This window comes from Phoenix dactylifera, chromosome 1, assembly GCF_051530095.1.
Source record: "Phoenix dactylifera cultivar Ajwa chromosome 1, Ajwa_hap1_PhDact_Kaust_v1.1, whole genome shotgun sequence".
Lineage (NCBI taxonomy): Eukaryota > Viridiplantae > Streptophyta > Magnoliopsida > Arecales > Arecaceae > Phoenix > Phoenix dactylifera.
Window position 1 is genome coordinate 45890423 of NC_143190.1, and position 19384 is coordinate 45909806.

The 19384-nt window shown below is 43.7% G+C and overlaps 3 protein-coding genes across 4 annotated transcripts in view; 2 read left to right on the top strand and 1 right to left on the bottom strand.

Moving 5' to 3' along the window:
• Positions 1-145: 145 nt before the first annotated feature.
• On the top strand, positions 146-1503 carry LOC103708186 (protein rough sheath 2-like). Its single transcript, XM_008793005.6, has one exon. It carries the CDS (start codon positions 395-397, stop codon positions 1367-1369), a length of 975 nt encoding a protein of 324 aa, XP_008791227.3. The 5' UTR covers positions 146-394; the 3' UTR covers positions 1370-1503.
• A 5326-nt stretch (positions 1504-6829) lies between these two features.
• Positions 6830-8513, bottom strand: LOC103708187 (AP2/ERF and B3 domain-containing transcription factor RAV1). The gene has a single exon (XM_008793006.6). The coding sequence runs from the start codon at positions 8187-8189 to the stop codon at positions 7098-7100; it is 1092 nt and encodes a 363-aa protein (XP_008791228.4). The 5' UTR covers positions 8190-8513; the 3' UTR covers positions 6830-7097.
• Positions 8514-18980: 10467 nt separating this feature from the next.
• The window catches only part of LOC103708188 (plant/protein (DUF810)), a 42092-nt gene continuing 41688 nt past the window's right edge, over positions 18981-19384 (top strand). Inside the window, exon 1 of one of the 2 annotated variants that reach the window (XM_008793007.5) lies at positions 18981-19119. The gene's annotated coding sequence lies outside the window, so the exon portion shown is untranslated. The remainder of the gene's footprint in view (positions 19120-19384) is intronic. The other variant, XM_089924443.1, reaches the window with a different exon arrangement.

Here is a 19384-nt window from a genome sequence, read left to right on the forward strand (position 1 = left end):
GATATAGGATGATGGGCCTTCGCTTCTTAGCAAAGGGTAAAGTGAGTGCGAACCTGCATGTACCCAATCTGGGCTTGGTCATATATATATATATATATATATAAAGGGGCCCTCCGACAGCACCATCGCACGTCCATCTCCACCTCATCGATTTGTCCAAACCCTGCCCATTTCCCCGCCGTCCCGTCTTTTCGCAACCTCTTCTGTCACGCTCCTTCCCCTCTGCCAAAGAAAAAGAGAGAGCCATCCATGCCCACACTCGTTCGTTCATTCAATAATTCTTTTTAGAAGAATAGTAGCTAAAGATAATGACCTCGTCACCGCCACCAGGAGCAGCAGCCTCGGCGAGGAGGATGTTATTAAGGAAGAAAGAGGAAGAGAAGGGAGGGAAGAGATGAAGGAGAGGCAGCGATGGCAGCCGGAGGAGGACGCGCTGCTGCGGGCGTACGTGAGGCAGTACGGGGCCAAGGAGTGGGGGTTGGTTTCGGAGCGGATGGGGCGGGCGCTCCACCGCGACCCCAAGTCGTGCCAGGAGCGGTGGAAGAACTACCTCCGCCCGGGTCTTAAGAAGGGCTCCCTCACCCCGGACGAGCAGGCCCTCCTCGTCTCCCTTCAGTCCCGCTACGGCAACAAGTGGAAGGCCATCGCCGCCCACCTCCCCGGCCGCACCCCCAAGCGACTCGGCAAGTGGTGGGAGGTCTTCAAAGACAAGCAGCTCAAGGCCGCCGCCAAAGCCTCCTCTGACCAACCCCACCACCATGGAACCACCTCCGCCTACGAGCACATCCTCGAAACCTTCGCCGAGAAGCACGTCCTCCCGCCCCCTTCCCATCTTCCTCCTCTCCCCTCCCTCGTCCTGCCTAATCCTCTCCTCTTCGCCCCCGCCTCCTCCTCCTCCTGTTCCTCGTCGTCCCCGTCCTCGCCGTCGCCTCCCTCCCTCAGCCTCTCGCTCTCCCGGCCGGAGGGGTGGCTGCTGCTGCTGCCGGCGCTGGTGCAGCTGTGCTCGGAGGTGGAGGAGGGGCGGCGGTGCTGGGCGCAGCACCGGAAGGAGGCGGCGTGGCGGCTGAGCAGGCTGGAGCAGCAGATGGAGACGGAGAAGGCAAGAAAGATGCGGGAGAAGGTGGAGGAGGTGGAGGCCAAGATCCGGCGCTTTCGGGAGGAGGAGGCCGCCTGGCTCGACAGGTTGGAGGAGGAGTGGAGGGAGCGGCTTTTCGCGGTCCGGAGGGAGGCCGAGGCCGAGGAGGCCGAAGTCGCGGAGGCGTGGACCGCTAGCCACGCCAAACTTGCCGGCTTGGTGGAGAAGATGATGCTTGGTGGTGCCGGCGGGCTTGCTCTCGGTTCGCCGGTGGCCAAGGATTATTTACGCTGAGGTTTTCGGTTTTCCCCCCTTTTTCCTTCCTTCTTTTGTTCCATTCTTGTTTTGTCTTGTCCATCTACTATTTCCAAACAAATATATAAAGTTAACCGTCTTGGGTTTGATCTAAGACTTTATTTGGCTCGCAAGATACTGTTTCCTCCACCCTGAGCAATTCCTCCGGAATTGACGGACTTAACTTTTAAACTTGTGAGTTATCGTAACAGAAGTATTAAATAATCCTTGTATATATAGTTAAATTAATAGGATAGGTAAAATAATATTGTAATTTGTATTTATCTATTTAATTTGTTGTAAGTAGGTCGAATACCTTTCCTGACGTTGGATCTCTGCTGGCCAAGTCCTGAGTCAATTTTTCAATGTTTGAATCATTTTCTGAGCTGACTCAGGCTTCAGCCCGAGCCAATCTAATGTCCAAAATGGGCCCCTGCTGAGCCGAATTGTCTTCGGATGGATGTCCAATTATTACAAACTACGAAACAGGCCCAATCTGGTTTCAGTTTAGCTTGCACTTGGTCTTGCTCTCGTCTAATTTAATGGACTAAGAAGCCCAAAGTAGGCTGTGCTGATGCTCAGTCAAGCTCAATGGTAAAATTACTGAGCTCAAACATATTTGTACCCTCGATAGCATTTTCAAGCTGAGCCTAATCAGGCCAAGCTCAATGAGACTCTGCTTAGTTACATCCCTTGATTTGCAATGCTTTCGTTTTGGTTCTTTCATGCGGTTGTAATTGAAGGCATCAGCTGCATTGCCGGGTGATTCTGGTCCGTTGCAGCGAATGACTGATTGTTGCATGGAAAAAATATTGATTATAATTACTTTAGTTTTAGTTAACTAACATATTAAAATCTGAAAACGTTTTGAGTATTTTATGTAGACCACTATGTAGTATTCATAGCCGTAGTAGTCATTGCAGACATAAAATATGGATTATATGTCAGCCACTATATGGCAATGTTTGGTTAGAGAAAGTTAGGCTCTGCAATAGAAATGAGAACGAGTGACTTTCATTTTATTTGTTTGGTTGGATAGAGTTCCATTCTCATTTCGGTTTCAGAGAGATTAGGAAATATTTTCAATCCTCCAAAATTTAATTCGAACTCTTATCTAGTATTCAAATTCCATTTCGATTTCGATTCTGATTTTGTAACCGAGCATGTCAGGAAATATGACCATTCCTCCTGTCGCACACCAAATGCTGCTTTGACCTTAGGACTGCTTGCCTTATTTCCACACTCTACTCCCATATCAGCTTTGAGGTCTCTGATGCTCTGCTCCAGTTCATGGTTCTGCTTTCCACGTCAAAGACAGACATGACCTAAAATTTGACGAATCCATGCTATGTTGTAGTGGCTACATGTCATGGACTCATGGGTTGCTTGAACTATAGGAAGGTGGTTCTTTATCTCTTGGTTTGAGACTCAAAACAAATATTGTCAAGGTTGGGATGCTGGACTTTATTTGCAAGATTATAGTGCTCCTCTATTCTAAAGGTCCAACTGCCTGTTGTAGGATTCATTTTAGTGACTCCGGGTCAAAGCTAATTGGGGGAGAACTTGCTTGTTTGTTGAAGATTTCACCTGTTTCTATCTATTCTTGATGGATGCATAATCAAACACATTTTTCTGATACCATGTAGTTTATCAATTTTACATTAGTATATATATTTGATCCCTTAGATCGAGAAGCTAAGTGAGTATGCATGTATATTAAAGATGGGAGTACCTATGGAGGTGTTGAGAGTGGAGATGCATGGAGTTGGTCATTGAGGACAAAGAGTTTGAGATAATGTGGTGCCACATCTCATGATGTAAATTTGCATGTCACTGTATGTTTCTTCTTTTCTTCTGCCTTTTTTTTCTTTATAATGAGTCCAGGCTAATGCTTTGATGGTAGAATAATACTTACTGTGGTATAAAGGATTCCAGCAACATCAAACCTTCCCTTACACAAACCTACATTTTAAAACCAGTTTGTTAATTAAATGGAAATATCTGCTGTCCCCAATTTACAAGTCCTTTTAGGTCAAAAAAAAAAATGGAACTTATGCATAAAGCAAAATAGCGTGTCTTGCATTGACATGGAGCCGATCCGATCGATCATGATCGCTTCCCAACTCTTGAAAACAGAACATAACTAAACCAAACTAGTTCAGAGTTAAATCAGATAAACTCAATTCAAGATCCGGAAATTCGGTGAAATTCAGCACAAACAGGCGAGAGCAGAAAATGACATATACCAACATATTACATGTTTATTTGCAAACATATTTTAGGCTAAATTGGCAAGGAGAATGTGCATTTAGGGGTGTAATTGATGAGGGATTTGGTTTGTGTCAAGTTGAGACATGGGTACTATAGGAAAACTATCAATGCATATTCAACATATTTAGTAAATGAATCAGAATTCCGGATCAAGCATTACCTCTTCATTAAACGGATAAACCAATTCGGCTATAATATGTTTAATAAATAGGTCGGGTATGATTGTATTGGGCACGCATGATCATGATCTAAATGATTTTAGACATCAAGTTCTATGAAACCCTAGTTTACATGTAATCCTGCTCCCTCTTTCCATATCATCACAAGCCCATCAAAATCCTCCTAGGTCTCAAAAATCAAAAATGCCCCAAACCTTCAAGATCGGCTCTCCATCCTACTTTTATTCCCCTAATAGTGCGTCGCAGTATGGGAATAATATCAAGAATGATGAGGTCAAGATCTGGCTTTAGTCTACGGACTTGTGCTGCAAAAGTCCCATTAGAAAATTGTCAATTTGGTACTCCCTTCAACCACACCAATGAATGTTTCCTTTTCAAAATTAATTGATCATAAGCTGGACCATCGGTAGCTTAAAATGTGCTTGAGTTGGCCCTTGAGTAATTTGAACCAAACTCGAGCTAGGTTCAGCTTGCTTATGTTCAGCTCATTTACACTACTAGAGTTCGCATATCAAGGCGTGTCACATGAAGTAATTTGTGCATGTCATCATAGACACAAAAAATATTTTATCATATGATTGGGGATTGATCTTTAAGCCTACAAAAGTAATTAAGTGGTAATCCAACATTCAGATTGGAAACATGGTAATGAAATCTTAATAGACAAAAACAGACTTGCCATATGACTAGAAGCTTAAGAGTCTTACTCTGAATTGAGTCGAGAAGACTAAAATTCTCTAAAGGCATCCTCGTCCGGACACGCGTCCGGAAGAACTTCTCTCAGCCTTTAAATGTTTTCTTTAAAAGCCTTGACTTAGTCACGAGTTACCTGGATTTCTTCCCACCGCCAGCAGACCGGATGCTCTCAACAACCTGGAACCCGAAGGAGAAGACCAGGTCAGCCGACAAACTAATGCACATGGTTTGAAGCAATGGGAGGATGACTACAGTGATGTTCCATGTGATATTTTGATGACGAAATAGGAGATTGGCACGAGAATTAGCTGAAAATTTTAATAAACAACAAAGACTTCTTTGTCTGAGGTGAAGACTCACAGCTTGAGTGTCCCCCTTCAACCCCATCGCTTGAGAAGCACGTCACCTGAAAGTGATCAATGTAGGCCTGGCTCAACTAACTCACTGGAGACCACGTACCCTTGGGTCTCTGTTTGCAATTATGGCGGTTAAACTAATATATTATATTAAAAAAAATAATGTTTTAACTAGTTAACATAGACTTAATTCCCTGTTGCTGATGTGTTAATTATCTAATCATGTTTCTTGTCCTGCTGTTAGCAAATCCAAGTTTCTAAATCAAGATACACTATAAATAATGATATTCTTCAAAGGAACTTGTCTCTACTCCTCTTCTTCTACCTTCAGATCCGTGATTGATGCGGGGAAAAGGTCGACTCGTTATAAAGACTTCGATGGGTAATCTTCCCTTCTGACAATACAATACAGCGACGTGAAATTATATTGAGTATTAGCAAGGTTCGGTCTTTTCCTTGGCTTTTAAAAACATCAGGCTCGAAGAGCCGACACATTGTGGACATTTCTAAATGCCTGTTGTCAATGGTCCTTAAAAGCATGCAGCTCCAGTTCCCTCTCTCTCTCTCGCTCTCTGTGTCTGTCTCGCTGTTCCCGTCATGCACGTTGGAAGCTTCGGGGAATCGGCAGGACACAATGAAAGTGTGAGTTTTGACCCATTCACCTCCCAGCCAGCTAAAGCTAGCGCAGTGTTCGATCAAGTGGCGGTCATTGACCCAACCCAGCTGCTCCGGTTCCCTTATTTTAAAAGAAAGATGTCTGTCAAATCCTGGCAACACTTGTATAGCTTCGTTTTTAAGAAATCAAACGGCAGGACAATTACATGTGGAAAAGAGACTAATTTGAAGCAAACCATCTCCATCTCATGCTAACTTGTTGACTGGATTATTTAGTAGTTGTTGCTGGAAATTGGACCCGGAGGCAATCTTCGGTCGAGGGAGAGAGAGCTGCGGGTCACCACGGCGGGGCGGCGACCAGTCGGCGGGCGGCGTCCTCCGTCTGGGGTGGCTGGAGAGAGGGAGCAGGAGGTCCTCACAGCGGGGCAGCGATCCGTCAGCGGGCGGCGTCCTCCGTCTGGGTGCCTGCAGACAAACCGGTGGCCGGGTTTTCCGGCGCCGGCCCTCCGACGCTCAAGTCAGGGGGGGCAGATAGTGTAAGGAGGAGATGAACAGTGCTTGTAAGGCGCGGAATTTTCCAACCCCCTCCTGAGAAGCCAAGGCTCCCTTTTATAGGTGGGGGTCGGTTTACCTGTGATGTAACAGGGCGAGGCCATAGTACGGCTCGGCATGTGGCTCAGGTCGGCGCACGGTCAGGCGAATCATTGTACTGATGTCGGCGGTGAGGGCGTCGTACGACCCGAACCAGCACGCTACCAGGCGAATCATTGCATTGGTGTCGGAGGTATGGCCGAGATCAGAGACTTATCATGGTTGACCAGACTCTGCTGGGCTAACTTGCCATGGAGAGCCGAGGATCCGTAGATGTCAGGAGCCATGCGCATTAATGGTGGAGTAAGCCGGAGATCCACATTAATTGTAGAGTAAGCCGGAGATCCGCATTAATGGTGGAGTAAGCCGGAGATCCGCATTAATTGTGGAGTAAGCCGGAGATCCGCATTAATTGTAGAGTGAACCGGAGGGTTACAGCGGCCATGCGCAATAAATGCTGAAGCAGTGGCAGGGTATGGTCCTTACTTGGACCTCGGAGGAGTACGGCCGTAGTAGGTGGCTGACAAGGGTAGACCTTGAGCATCAAGATTTTCCTAGGTCGGATGTCTTGAGGTCGGACGTTCCGAGGTCGGACGCCGACTTCGGCTGTTCAGGGTCGGCGATCGTGCGGCTTTTTGGGGGCATTTGTGTCACTTGGGGGGAAAAATCTTATTCCCCCAACAGTAGTTAATTAGGCATCTCCCGAAGAGATAAGTCTATCTGCCCAGGCGAGACAAAAAGGAAAAGAAAAAAAAAAGTTTACGGGAGATTTTCTTCGTCTTTTGAGCTTACCTTTTTTTCATTGTGGTTATCTCTGCCTCTCCTTTAAACAGCTCATTGGCATCTGGATACCAATTTGCAGAATAAACTCACAAGAGCATATGAACAGAAAAAAAAAAAATCGTTTCCCTGATGTTTCATTCCTTCCAGTCGGATTCAACTTTTCCATCTCTCGTAGAGTATACACTCGAATATTTACATAAAAGACGAAATGGAAAGGTCTTAAGGCAAATGCCAATACTACAAGGCTTCCGTCTTTTGTTTCTTGAAGTAGAGCTGCGGCGATGGCATCGACTGATGATCCATATCTCTGATTCCCTTTGTGCTACAACCAACCACATAAACTCTTCCATTTCCATCCAAGCCGGCTCCACCAACTTTGACTGCCGGAGTTTTGAGCAAGTTCACACCGAAGAGCCTGATCCCCTGAACCGGTCTGGCCTCGGCATGACCGCCGACAGCTGGAGGCTTCCAATCGATGAACAACTGCTTGTCCGGGCCGGTTGATCGATGGAAGGTGATGGCATCCCCAGCTTTGAGGCTCTTCTCTTTCACGAACCGGCTCCACCCCTTGGTGAGCACGTAGCTCTGGCTACTATTCCAGTACGAGTAGCGGAACCTCCATACTTTCCCGCAGGCGTCCTCGAAGTTCAGCAGCACGCCTTTGCAGGCGGCGCTGCGGATCTGGAGCGGGAAGTGCTTCTCGGCGTGCTGTTTCGGTATCACCAGCCGGTTCAGCTTGCCGACGTCGCTCGGCGTGAGGGCCTTGTCGAAGAGGTGCTCGCGCTGCGCTCCGCCGCCCGAGGCTGCAAGGAACCGAGCGCCTAGGCCGCCGCCGCCGCCGCCGGAGCCTGCAGGCATATTCCTCCTGCCGGCCCCGAAAGCGCGCTTGCTCTGCCGGACCTCGTCATCGTAGGTGTGCTTGCGCAGCATGTCGACGATCTCGGCCTTGGAGTGGGAGGCGAGGAACGACAGCTCGGCCGCGTCGGCGTCGTCGGTCTCGGACAGGGGCTTGAAGTTGGTGACGGCGTCGCGGCCACGGAAGCGCTGGGCAGCGACGTCGTAGGCTCGGGCGGCCTCGGACTCCTCGTTGAAGGTACCCAACCAGACCCGCTGGTGCTTCTCGTAGATCTGGGCGCCCCACCGGCCGTTGGGCTGGGGCACGACGCCCTTGAAGTGCGACGACGGCAGCTTCCGGGACTCAGCCTCGATGCCGACCTCCGGGTCGAGAACGACGCTGGCTCCGCTGCCCACCCGCTGCAGGCTTTCAGGGCCCGGCGGCGGCAGCTTCTCTGTCTTACCGCAGACATCCTCGATGCACCTGCTGTCCATGTCTAATACGGATGGCTAGCTCGAGCCTGCAGTAATGGGAAAGTATATAGGACGGGCTAAGGTTTTGGAAACAAACCGGAAGGGAATATATAGAAGGGGGTGAAGCGGTCTTATATAAAGCAATATGTTTGCTTGGAATTCATAAAATCTCGTGGGCCGTGGCGTGGGTGTTTGTGTGGGTCAACTCATGCGATGATGGGAAGAAGATTCATGAGAAGGAGGCAGGGCTATCTTCTTGTGTGCTTGTATGTAGGTATGGGTGTGAGGTGGGGGAAGATGAGCTGGGCAAAGTTGGTGGGGCCCAAAAGAAGCAAGTTGATGAGGGAGGGGTTCACATGAGTGTGGACCATACTTGTAGGTGCATCCCCCCTGAACTTTGCTGCTGCTGATGGTGCTGACCAAGGTATGGCCTTCTCTGCTGCTTTTATCCGTTATCACCACCAACCCCTCTCTCTTTTTCTAGATTATTATTATTCTTGTAGCTAATAAACATACAACGTGTTTCACGATATAGAGAAAAAACAAAAAAATTGTAAATCTTCTCTCGCAGGTATGTATTATAGTATAGAGTTTTTTTTTTTTTTTTTTGCATGAATATGCTTCTAAAGTTTATTTACTTTAATTAAAAACAAGTACCTCTTTTTGCACAAATACCTTTTTAATAAAAAAGCATATTTATTTTATTTAAAAATAAAATAAAATTTTAAAATAATTTTTTTGTCTTTTATCGTGATCGTCTTATAAATATTTTTATTTACATATCTACCCATTAAAAGTATTTTAGTCATTTTAATTTGAAACCGTTAACTTTTTGAACGGCTAGATGACGTGGGTACATTGTAAAAACAAGGATGAAAAAAAGTAAAATAGCAAAACAAGTGTTTACGAGGGTATATATGTAAATATCAATTTTTAAAGAATATTCATGCGAAATTCGATATTTAAGAGGATGTTTATATAAAAAAATTATATATTATATATAAAGATTTATTATTTGGCTGTTGGATTCTAATGATCCACCCAATAGCATTCTAGATAAGCTTTTACTCTCTTCTTTTTTTTTTTCTTTTTTTTTTTTTGGAAGGTAGCATTCTAAAGATAAACTTGAGGAAAAGATCTGCCAAGTGCCAACCTCTCCCATTCCCTCACCTCGCCTCCGAGGGCATGGGCCAATGTCCTATCCCAAAGAGAGAGACCTGCGGTGGGGTGAGAAGGGATAAGACTCAGACAGCCTAATCCGACCAGAATAAAGGTTGTCAGGGTGCATGCGGCATATCCCTAGTGGCTACCCTGTACTTGGGACTGTCTTATTTGCTAGGTTCAATCGTTCAGATCAGCAGAAGGTTTTGCACAAGTGTATTTATGTGAGGGTTATGTGGATATATATTTAGTTCCATATTAATTATTTACTGGATAGATTTTGAGTACTTATATAGGATCAAAGAATCTAAATAAAAATTTCTGACTAGTCATTTTGAATGAGATTCTAGGTTGTTATAATTTCCAACCACAATTTCATCATAAAACAAAGTTCGAGTTATTTAATTTCATTCATGTTCTCCTGCTCGTGCGGCATCCGTAAACTCTTTTCAAGAAAGGGGATGGCGTATCATACCGGGATTGATTGAACAACTCCATACCTGTATATCATATGTTAGTATAGCTTTTGTTGTACACTTAAATAGCTGATGGATTTTAAACTATATCAATTCATATCCATCCTTACAGTGACATGGAATGTCTACCTCATTTGTTGCTTTTTCGTATACTTTAATATATGGAATATCATATAGCTAAGATCTATCCTAACCTTGATTATCTTGAATCTGTTATTCAAAATATCATTGCTAAGGCCCCATGGGTTTGATATCTCCAGACACATTTAATATGATAGGTTACCCTGAAGTTCAAGGAAGAACCTGTGATTCAGTGAGTGGCTTCTACGAGTGCTCCTCTACGTATGCTTTTCCCATCACGCTTATGATTCTGTTCAAAGCCTCATTATATTATCCCTCCCACCATCTGCCTCTTCTCAGGTTATCCCATGAGTTTCTGCCGGATCGACCTCAGCACATACTCCACTACAAATTAAATAAATAAAATATTTTCTTATGCGACGAGTGTGAATATAGCCAACAAAACGAAAAAAAAGAATATCACATAGGAGCTTAGGCACGGACACGTGATTCGTCCAAATAAAACCTCCGAAGTGGTGAGCTGCGAAGAAAGCAACCCAGTCTGCAGCACTATTTGTCTTTCTGTAGACATGTGTAGCCTGAAACATGATGATTTGATTAACCTTTTGAACTCTTTTTTAAGATATCATTCCCTTTCATTAGTATGTGTTTGCACTTTTGCCATGTACCTCATCCTATATGCATATAATGAGATAATCTAAAATATAAATAAGTTTGCTTTAAGCGTAAGGGACTGAACGGTTCCCTGTTTGGCATTGGCGGGCCCATTCTTGTTTCTATAAAATGAAGGATGGACAGTTTTTTCAACAAGAAAAAAAAAACAAATAAAAGAAGATTATAATGAACAAAACAATAGGTCCAATTAAATCTTGGCGGCAGGTAGTTGTTTGATTTCAAGTGGGAAACCTTGTTCTCACACTGAGAGCAATTATGCTCCTAAAATAGTAATTATGTGCCTTGATTATCTTAGTCGCAAGATGTCCAAATTTTTATTATTTTATTATCATTGGAATGATTAGAAAGACTATTTTTCACAAATTTCAGGCATAGTTTTCACAAGGTCCATCAACACCAGCTACATGTTTTCGAAGAGTATAAGACAATGTAAGTCAAGCAAACAAGTGTAATCAATCATGCAATTTTCTCGAGAAAATTTACTGAAAAGCAGCAAATGGCATGTGAATTTTCATGGTTAGTGATGTCTCGATCAAAATACAAGCTCGCCGCAAATTTTTCTCTATTGGGAAGTCATTAGAGCATGTTATCTCTTCTTGTTTGAATTGTTTTTTTTTTTTTTTCTATCACAGAATATGAAAATTTTGTAAAGGAGAATTATTTTTTTTTTGAGGGGGTTCAAAAAACGTCTTTTCATTTCATATAATTAGTATAATTTGCTAGATCAAGTGAAAGTAAACAGAACAACATAAGTAAAATGCAAGCTAAGCTTATCCAAATGACCTTCCTAAAATGCCGAGCAATATAAGAGATAACCTAGTCGGCTGCACTGTTTGCCTCCCGATACACATGAGCTATCTAGTAGGAAGTCAGCTCCCTCACCAATATGCGGGTGTCCCGTATCAACGGGTGGCCATTCCCATATTTGTCCACTCTCCGAATCCAGTCAATCATCATGAAGAAGTCACTCTTTAGGCATAAACAGTCGGCCTCCAGCACCCGTCTCGCATACAGAATATTCTCTCAAGCTGCCAGTAGTTCTGCTCCCACTGCGGTCAGATCTGGTGTGCTCCGCCCTCCTGCTGCAATAAAGGAGAAATTTTCATGTCTACATAATTTTAATATAAATCCCTCATGCAACAAGTAACAACCAGGGAGGTTCATGCATGGGAATGATATATTTTCATAATTGAAGGCACTATATTTTGTTTGTGGAGGAAGCAGTTGGAACAGATAATATCAAGTGATCTTATTCGTTTCTGACACTCCAGAGTCCAGACAATGCCCAATGGATGATGGCTACCAACTATGTGGAGATGGCGATTGTATTCTTGGTTCGTACAGGCGAGGACCACATCAAATTTTTAGGTTATTCTATTCACATATGGTCCTCTCCTCCATACCCTGTGGCGGGACCAATTGCCATGCGCACTTGGATTTGGACCGCAAAGACTGATCGGTTCCTTTATCCTGACACTCAAAAAAGAGGGGCCTGCTGTGGCCATCACCATTCACCACACCCCTCTGCATGCATTCGCCCCCAACTCCATCACTTCCCATATTGTTGGTGTAATCACCATTTATCCTAAAAGCTTAAGCTAATAGAACAAGCAGTAATTTTAACATGGTATCAGAGTAGAGATCTTGAGTTCGAATATGTCTCCGTACAATTTAACTCTATAATTAAAATTTTTACATATTGGGCTCATCCATTAAAAGAAAGTCCGGACCATATGTGAGGAGAAGTATAAAAAAACCTCATCCTATCAGCTTAAGCTTTTAGGACAAGCGATGATTTTAACAATTATTAGAACATCAGAAGCAACCACTCCAGCTGCAACTCCACCACAGCTCACCCCATCCTAGCCCATAGTTTTTTTCTGAATGGAACACATTGCTGCATCACAAGTCCCCTGTCAGGATTAGCTGGCTTTTCCAGCTGGGTTGGATAGAAAAGTGAGGTTGAAGATTAGGGCTAGTGTAATGATGATTTGGAAGGGACTTGTTACATTCTATGCATCGGTAAGGTAATTAACTATAAAAAATTAATTAGCGGCTGTAATCAGGTCATTACCTGATTTGCAGCTGCCATTTGTTGAAGATTTTATTTTTATCGCTTAATTTTGATAGTTATTTTATTTATTTTTTTTTGGAAGAATAGTCATATTTTTGTTTAATCCTTAATTTTGTCGCTATGTATGGATTTTTTTCACAATTGTGCATTGAAACAGGCATAACTAGGCAAAAAACTGACTTGCAAGCAAGGAGACCATTGCAATATTTTCACTTTTGGACATACATGTAGAAGATCAAAAGCAACTTTGTGGCTCACTTTTCTTCAGCACTCCAGCAACAAGCTACGCATCCATTTGTGCCCCACCACCTGTTTTGGTTTTTATGACCTTGTTTGCATTGCAACATGGAACCTTTGACAAATCCTTTTTCAATAAATTTCGCATGGTTCAAACGTCCCTTATCATCAAAATGGAACCAAACAAAAGACTATATATATTTTGCAGTTAGTTATTATTTTAGTTTCAAATAATTTCAGTCCAAACAAATTTGATGGCAATTATGACAGCTATTATGGCCTTGTTGGAATCACCCCTTGTTCATGAAATTCTAATAAAAAAGGAGTGCAAATTGTATGATCCATTCCAGATTTATCTTTTTTTTTTCTTTTTTTTTTTTTTTGGTACATCAGCAGTTTGCACTAACCTCGCAAAAACCAAATCGCTTCACAATAGTGGAGGAACAGGTACATCTATGCACTTCTGCAGTAAACATCAGACGTTCTTTAAAATTGGATTCAGATTTAGCTTTTATTTTTTTGTTTTTTCACTTTTACTTTTATTGCTCGTCACCGTGGTAATTATGAGAGTGCATCCGCTTTCCATGTACTATATTTCTCACGTGGTTTGTTCATCCTGTGCTTTCCGACTCCTTGCGCCTTCACTCTCTCCCTTGCAAACTTTGAGTGCCCACACTGTTTCGAGGAACACGCACACAGTGCTTTGTCTTCTTGCACGTTGGAGTTATCTTCTTGGTCCACCGGCGCAAGTTGCAGCTCGCGGGCGTGACATCACCTCGATTCCTTATGCTGCGGATGAGCACTCCCGGCGCCTTCCTTTCGTCCTCTCGGCGGTGGTGTGATGGACTTGTCTCACACACCGAGGTCAAGTCAACACCATTTTGATATATCTTGCTACCAAGTAGAAGTGGATTATATAGGCAGAGAATTCTCATGGGGTAGCATTTAGTCAACATTTTTTTCTATTTTTTTGTACTGAGATATACTAAACATGGTACGACTTGATTTTATTGATCATTTGTGAATCTCACTAGCTCTTGCCAACAGTGTTGATGAATGAAAAAAGAAAAAAAAAATCTTGCGACCTTATTTAATCGTTTGTGCACGGCTATCAATTGATTCGAAAATCTTAGAATTTGGATCGGTATCATGTTAGCTTGAATGTGATCTATAGGCTTGAAATTAATTTCGAGTCAAACTTGGAAACCACTTGACTCGACGAGGTTGGGCCCAATGAGAATTCCAATTTAATTTTGAGCCAAACTTGGCAACTACTTGACTTGATGAGGCTGGGCCCGATGAGAATCCCAATTAATAAATTTTATTATGATATGCATCAGCTAACATATTATATGTTATTTTTATGAAGAAAAACATGCAATCAGTTATTAATTTTAATCCAACAGTCGATTTTTAGTTTAGTCAGCAGTTCATAATAATTTCTTGAGATAATAAGAAGAGGATTTTGGATGCCCAGCCAACTTATTGAGATAATAATTACCATAATTATTAAATAAAAGATAATCAATAATTGGATCAAGTTTCAAATGAGTTTGAATTGTGCCAGCGTGCTTAAATTTATTGCAACTCAATGAATATTATCAAGCTTCTCAAAAATGGTTCGTATTTAACTTGGTTTAAAAATAAAAAAAAAGCAAGCTTCATCGAACAACAAAAATTGATTTCAAGCCAAATTTAGCTCTTCAGCTTGATATATATATTATTAGGTATGTTCTATCAATTCAAGCTTTCAAGATGATTAGTTAGTTAACATGATATCGAAGCTCAAATTTACTAGCTGGAGATTACAAGCTCTCCAAACTAATTATTTATTTAATTACTAAATATCGTCTTTAATTACTCCAGCCTTGGTGATTTCTCTATGTGCATGATCCACGCTACATAATATTCGGTAGGTATGCCGTCGATGCTAATCAGAATAATATCACGATCTCTGCTTATTTTCTCATGATGGTTTCTCCACGTGCACGATCTGGGCCACACGATACTCCAATGAGTATGCAAATCAAGATTAGTCACATGCATCCAATCTATATATGCCATGGTGCTTCAACAACTTTTGATCATGACCTCGAACTTGGTCAAATGAGGGCTCCTATAGTAGGTTAAATAGGAAATAAAGACATGCCACTTTAAATGGTGGTCTTATTTAACTGAGAGTGATGGGTAGGTGCTTGCAGAAATGGCGAAACAGTAGTTGTTTAATTGATTTTTTTTTTTCTTTTATAAGGCATGGCCGAGCAGTTGGCCAGCGCATGGATGGCCCTCGCCTTTTCTCATGTTCTCAGATATGGCAGGCTTCGCTGTCCTCCAAATTCCGAAGAGCCCAACTTTTCCATACCGAAGAATATTTTATTGTCTCCGGCCAATCGGAATTACGCCGTATGTATCCGGGCGATTCTTTATGGGTTTCCGGATAACTACAAATCCCTCAACCCAAGCCACGTGAGCCATCGAAGTTGACGATCAAATCAAGTGCTGCTGGATTTTACGCAGGCGTCGTTGGCGTTACCAAACCCATTCCTATCATCAGTTACAAATTGGAATATATATATATATATACACCTTCACACATCATCCAAGTGCGTTGAAGTAGATATGTCCACTTACAGCTTCGGTCATACACTTGCTCTCCGCTAAAGCTTCTATAAATGAGTCGAGTTGATCCGTGACCCAGCCTGATCCGGTCCGAACGAAATATTAAATCTAGGTTGGATTCAAAATATTAGTTTCATATTCTATATTTTAGATCGGTTCTGAATTTTATAAATTTTGATCTGACTTGATTCGTATACTTTATGGGATAGGCAGAGAAAGACAACGTATGAGTGAGAAAAGTGAGGCAAGTAGGATAAAAGAAAGTGAGACTATGCGTGGTTTGCAAGTGGCAACCCTAACCTAGTTGTGATAGAAAAAATCTCTAAAGATCTTTTCTCATCTTGACAAGATCTGACCCCGCAATTTGGCGCTTTCTCCTTTTTCCCTCTATCAATCCCTCCCTTCCATGCCTTTAGAGTTTTTCTAAGTAGATTCTTAGCCTTCGCCCACTCCTTCCTCCTTTTCAAAATTACGAGGGGCAAGTTACAACCCTATCCAAGCCTGGCCCAAAATTTTTATGGGCTACGGGGTGGTCCTAAGCCCAATTTCTTTTAAAAACATCAGCCTGAACCCAATTAGGTCGGTCCGAAGGACTAAGGATTATCCCGGCCCAAGACCTAGTCGAATTAGCAAAAGCAAAATTTCTTTGCAACCGACTCCTGCCACCAGGAATGGTTCCGGTGGACTTCCCTCCCACACAGGATAATCAAACCTCTATTACTTCAAGGAACTTGTTGCTGGAAACTGAACCCGGAGGCGACCGGTCTGCTGGGAAGAAGGAGCTCCGGCGAGAACTGGCGGGCGGCGATCCGTCAACGGGCGGCGTCCTCCGCAAGTGGCCTGCAAAAAGCCGGTGGCCGGGGTTTCCAGCGCTGGCCCTCCGATGGCTAAATCAGAGGGGGCAAGTGAATTCAAAAGTGGGAGGGGAGAAAAAATATCACCCCGACTTCAGAGTCCAATCCCCCTTTTTAGGGAGATATAGGATTACCGGTGATATGACAGGGCGAAATTACCGTATGGTTGAGCATGTCGTCGGAATTAATGCACGATTGTATGTATTAATGGCTTGCCGTGTGAGATCAGGTCGGAACCAGGGAGCTGTCATGACGGATCGGACGTAACCGAGCTGAGTTGCCGTGAAGAGCATGGGGTTCGTGGATAACAGGAGTCGCATGCATTAATTATTGAGGGAGCCGAGGGCCTGCAGAGACCATGTGCATTAATTGTTGAGCGAGCCGAGGGTCTGCAGGGACCATGCTCATTAATGGTTGAGTAAGCCAGAAGTCTGCAGAGGTCATGCGCGTTAATTGTTAGCGGCGGTGACAGGGTATGGCTTCTGGTTAAGCTTCAGAAGGATGTGACCGTGGTGGATGGGCGGCGAGGTCGGGCTTCCGAGGTTGGCGAACTCCGAGGTCATGCGCCTGGTCGGGCATCAGGCCGGGCGTCCGAGGTAGGGTGCTTAGACCGAAGTTGCGTGTCAGGTCGGGCGCCTTCAGTTCGGCTGCCCTCAGGTCGGACACTTAGAGGTCGGACGTTCTCAGGTCGGGCGCCGGCAGCCGGTTCACTGGCCTTGGGGCTGTTTATTTTCCCCCAACAGAACTGACTGATTGTTGTTATAATTAATCTAGTTCTCAAATTTCCTTTGATTAATCTGACAACTGACACTTAGATATATGTACAAAAGCTTCTAAAAGTCATGAAATACCAAGAACAGCTATCTTCAAATCATAACGAGCACAAGAGTGTCCAGAATTAATTCCATCACTTCCATACTTCTTAACTACGCGATAAACCAATGTGCTTCTCAAGCACCGCTCCTGCCTTTAGCGCCAGAGTAAAGGTATCAGGCGTCGCAGGCGTGCGTCTCACAGCCTTCACTCCGAGTGGAGTGAAGGTTACCTCGAGAATGGACCCTGCATCAAGTTTGGAAGTTTCATAGTAGGAAAAAGGTATCAGGTATGCAAAATAAGATGGATATATTGTAATTTCTCAAAATAAGAACGGATCTCGTAGCTTCAGCCATATGGTCAATTACCAGAACAAAAAAAAGTGATATTAATGTCTTCAAGAGGCTGAAAACATTAAAGTACAATTTAGATAGGAGCTAAGAAGATGAAGAAAGATATTATAAGCCAGTAGAAATAGCATTCAACCTGGGAATTTATCTTCTGATACTAATTAGTCTCATACTCCTTCCCTAGAACAGTCGTTAGCAGTGCTTCAGACCTATAGTACAAGAAAGCACCAGAAACTGTCAAACCGTCAATGTAGCTCCATGAAGCCACTGCAACTCCTGTCCAAAAATTTGATGACTGCTGATATAATCCGCTGAAACACTCATCATCAGAAACACATTTAATAAGAAATTATGAAGTCAACATACACAAGCTATGCCAATTCCATCAACTAATGATAGACCTTGATTTAATATAAAGTGCCTAAGAACTTCCTTCGGTTAAATCAACATTAATGACAAATTGATAAAGCAAATCTCCATATTTTTAAAATAATGATATAAAACTGAACATCTGTAGTCTAATGATATAAACATTAAGGTACAGATCTTTATGCCCGGAAAGGAGGAGATTAGGAGAGCCCTCACTAACCTTAGAAATGGATCGGGAATGGAAAATGGAATTGATCATCGGGGGAGAGAATAGACCAAATAAGAGTATAATGAGAAGGGACTCGTGATTAGTGATTTAGCGCCTAGCTGCCCACGAGCCTGATCAGCCTTTTTTGAACCCGATTGCGTTCGGGCCTGCATTTAGGCCTCATCCAGGATTGAACTCGGATCAGACCAATGATATACTCGAGCCTGATCCAAAAAAAACGGGCTCTATAATTTAAGGTCGGCCCGACGTGATGGGCTTCAGTCTGATCCAAGCCCATTTTCAGCCTTACGCCTACCTATCACCCCGCGTAGGTTGACTCCCACTCCCCCTTCTTCTACTGCATCCCCTCTATCTCTCTCTAGCCCAACCTGCTAAACTGTATGCCCCGTTTTGACTAAGAGGGGCTGATCCTACTTTTTGCAACTTATACCCGCTCCACCCTTCTAAATTAACTCTAACTTGAATCGAACTACTGGCCCTTGTCTCAGGTGGCAAGGGATGGCACCATTTGCACAAACTATGGGTGGTTAGTTGACTAGTGTATTACATTAGTCCTTGCACACTTTTCATTTAATCTGTTTGGATGATCTGGATCCAAACCCTAATCATCAATCTCTCAGACGTGGGCCGGTCCAAAGCTAATACATTACATTCTCAGATGTGGGCTTGGCCTGAGGTTCGCATGCGGATGTGGGCGGCGGCGGCATATTGCTGGCTTGAGAAGGCCCAAACAACACTTTATCGCTATGCGCGTGGGCTTAACGCGTCACTACTTGACGGCGTGGGGGAGCGCGTCGGCCCAAGCCTTCCCAATCTGGTCCCCTCCCTTTCTTGGCCCGAACCAGAAAGCACGTGGGGGCGTACGTGCAGCCCCGCTGCTTTAAAATTAAACGCCGCTGGTATAGTCGGTGGAAAAAGAGAGAAAAAAAAGATATCCTGCTGACCGCTGCGTGTTCATACAGCTCGGACCCAGGCCCAAGCAGCGGGATCGGGAAGGAAATCTCCACTTCCAGGTCGCTTCCTCCTTCCTCTCTCCCTCTCTCACATCTCTTCTTTCTTGCGAACCCTACGTCCGGAGCTAATGTGTTAGGTTTTGGGCATTCTTCGCCAAGAGAATGGGGGCTTTGGCGATTTTCGACGGGTTTAACTGCATCAAGTTTCTTGCCTTTTTTCCTCCTTTCTTCTTCTAATGCTTCGTCGTTCTTGATTTGTTCAAAAGTTGAAATTCTTAGGGTTTCTTGATTTCTGGTATGCGATTTGGCTGGGTTATTTCAGGCT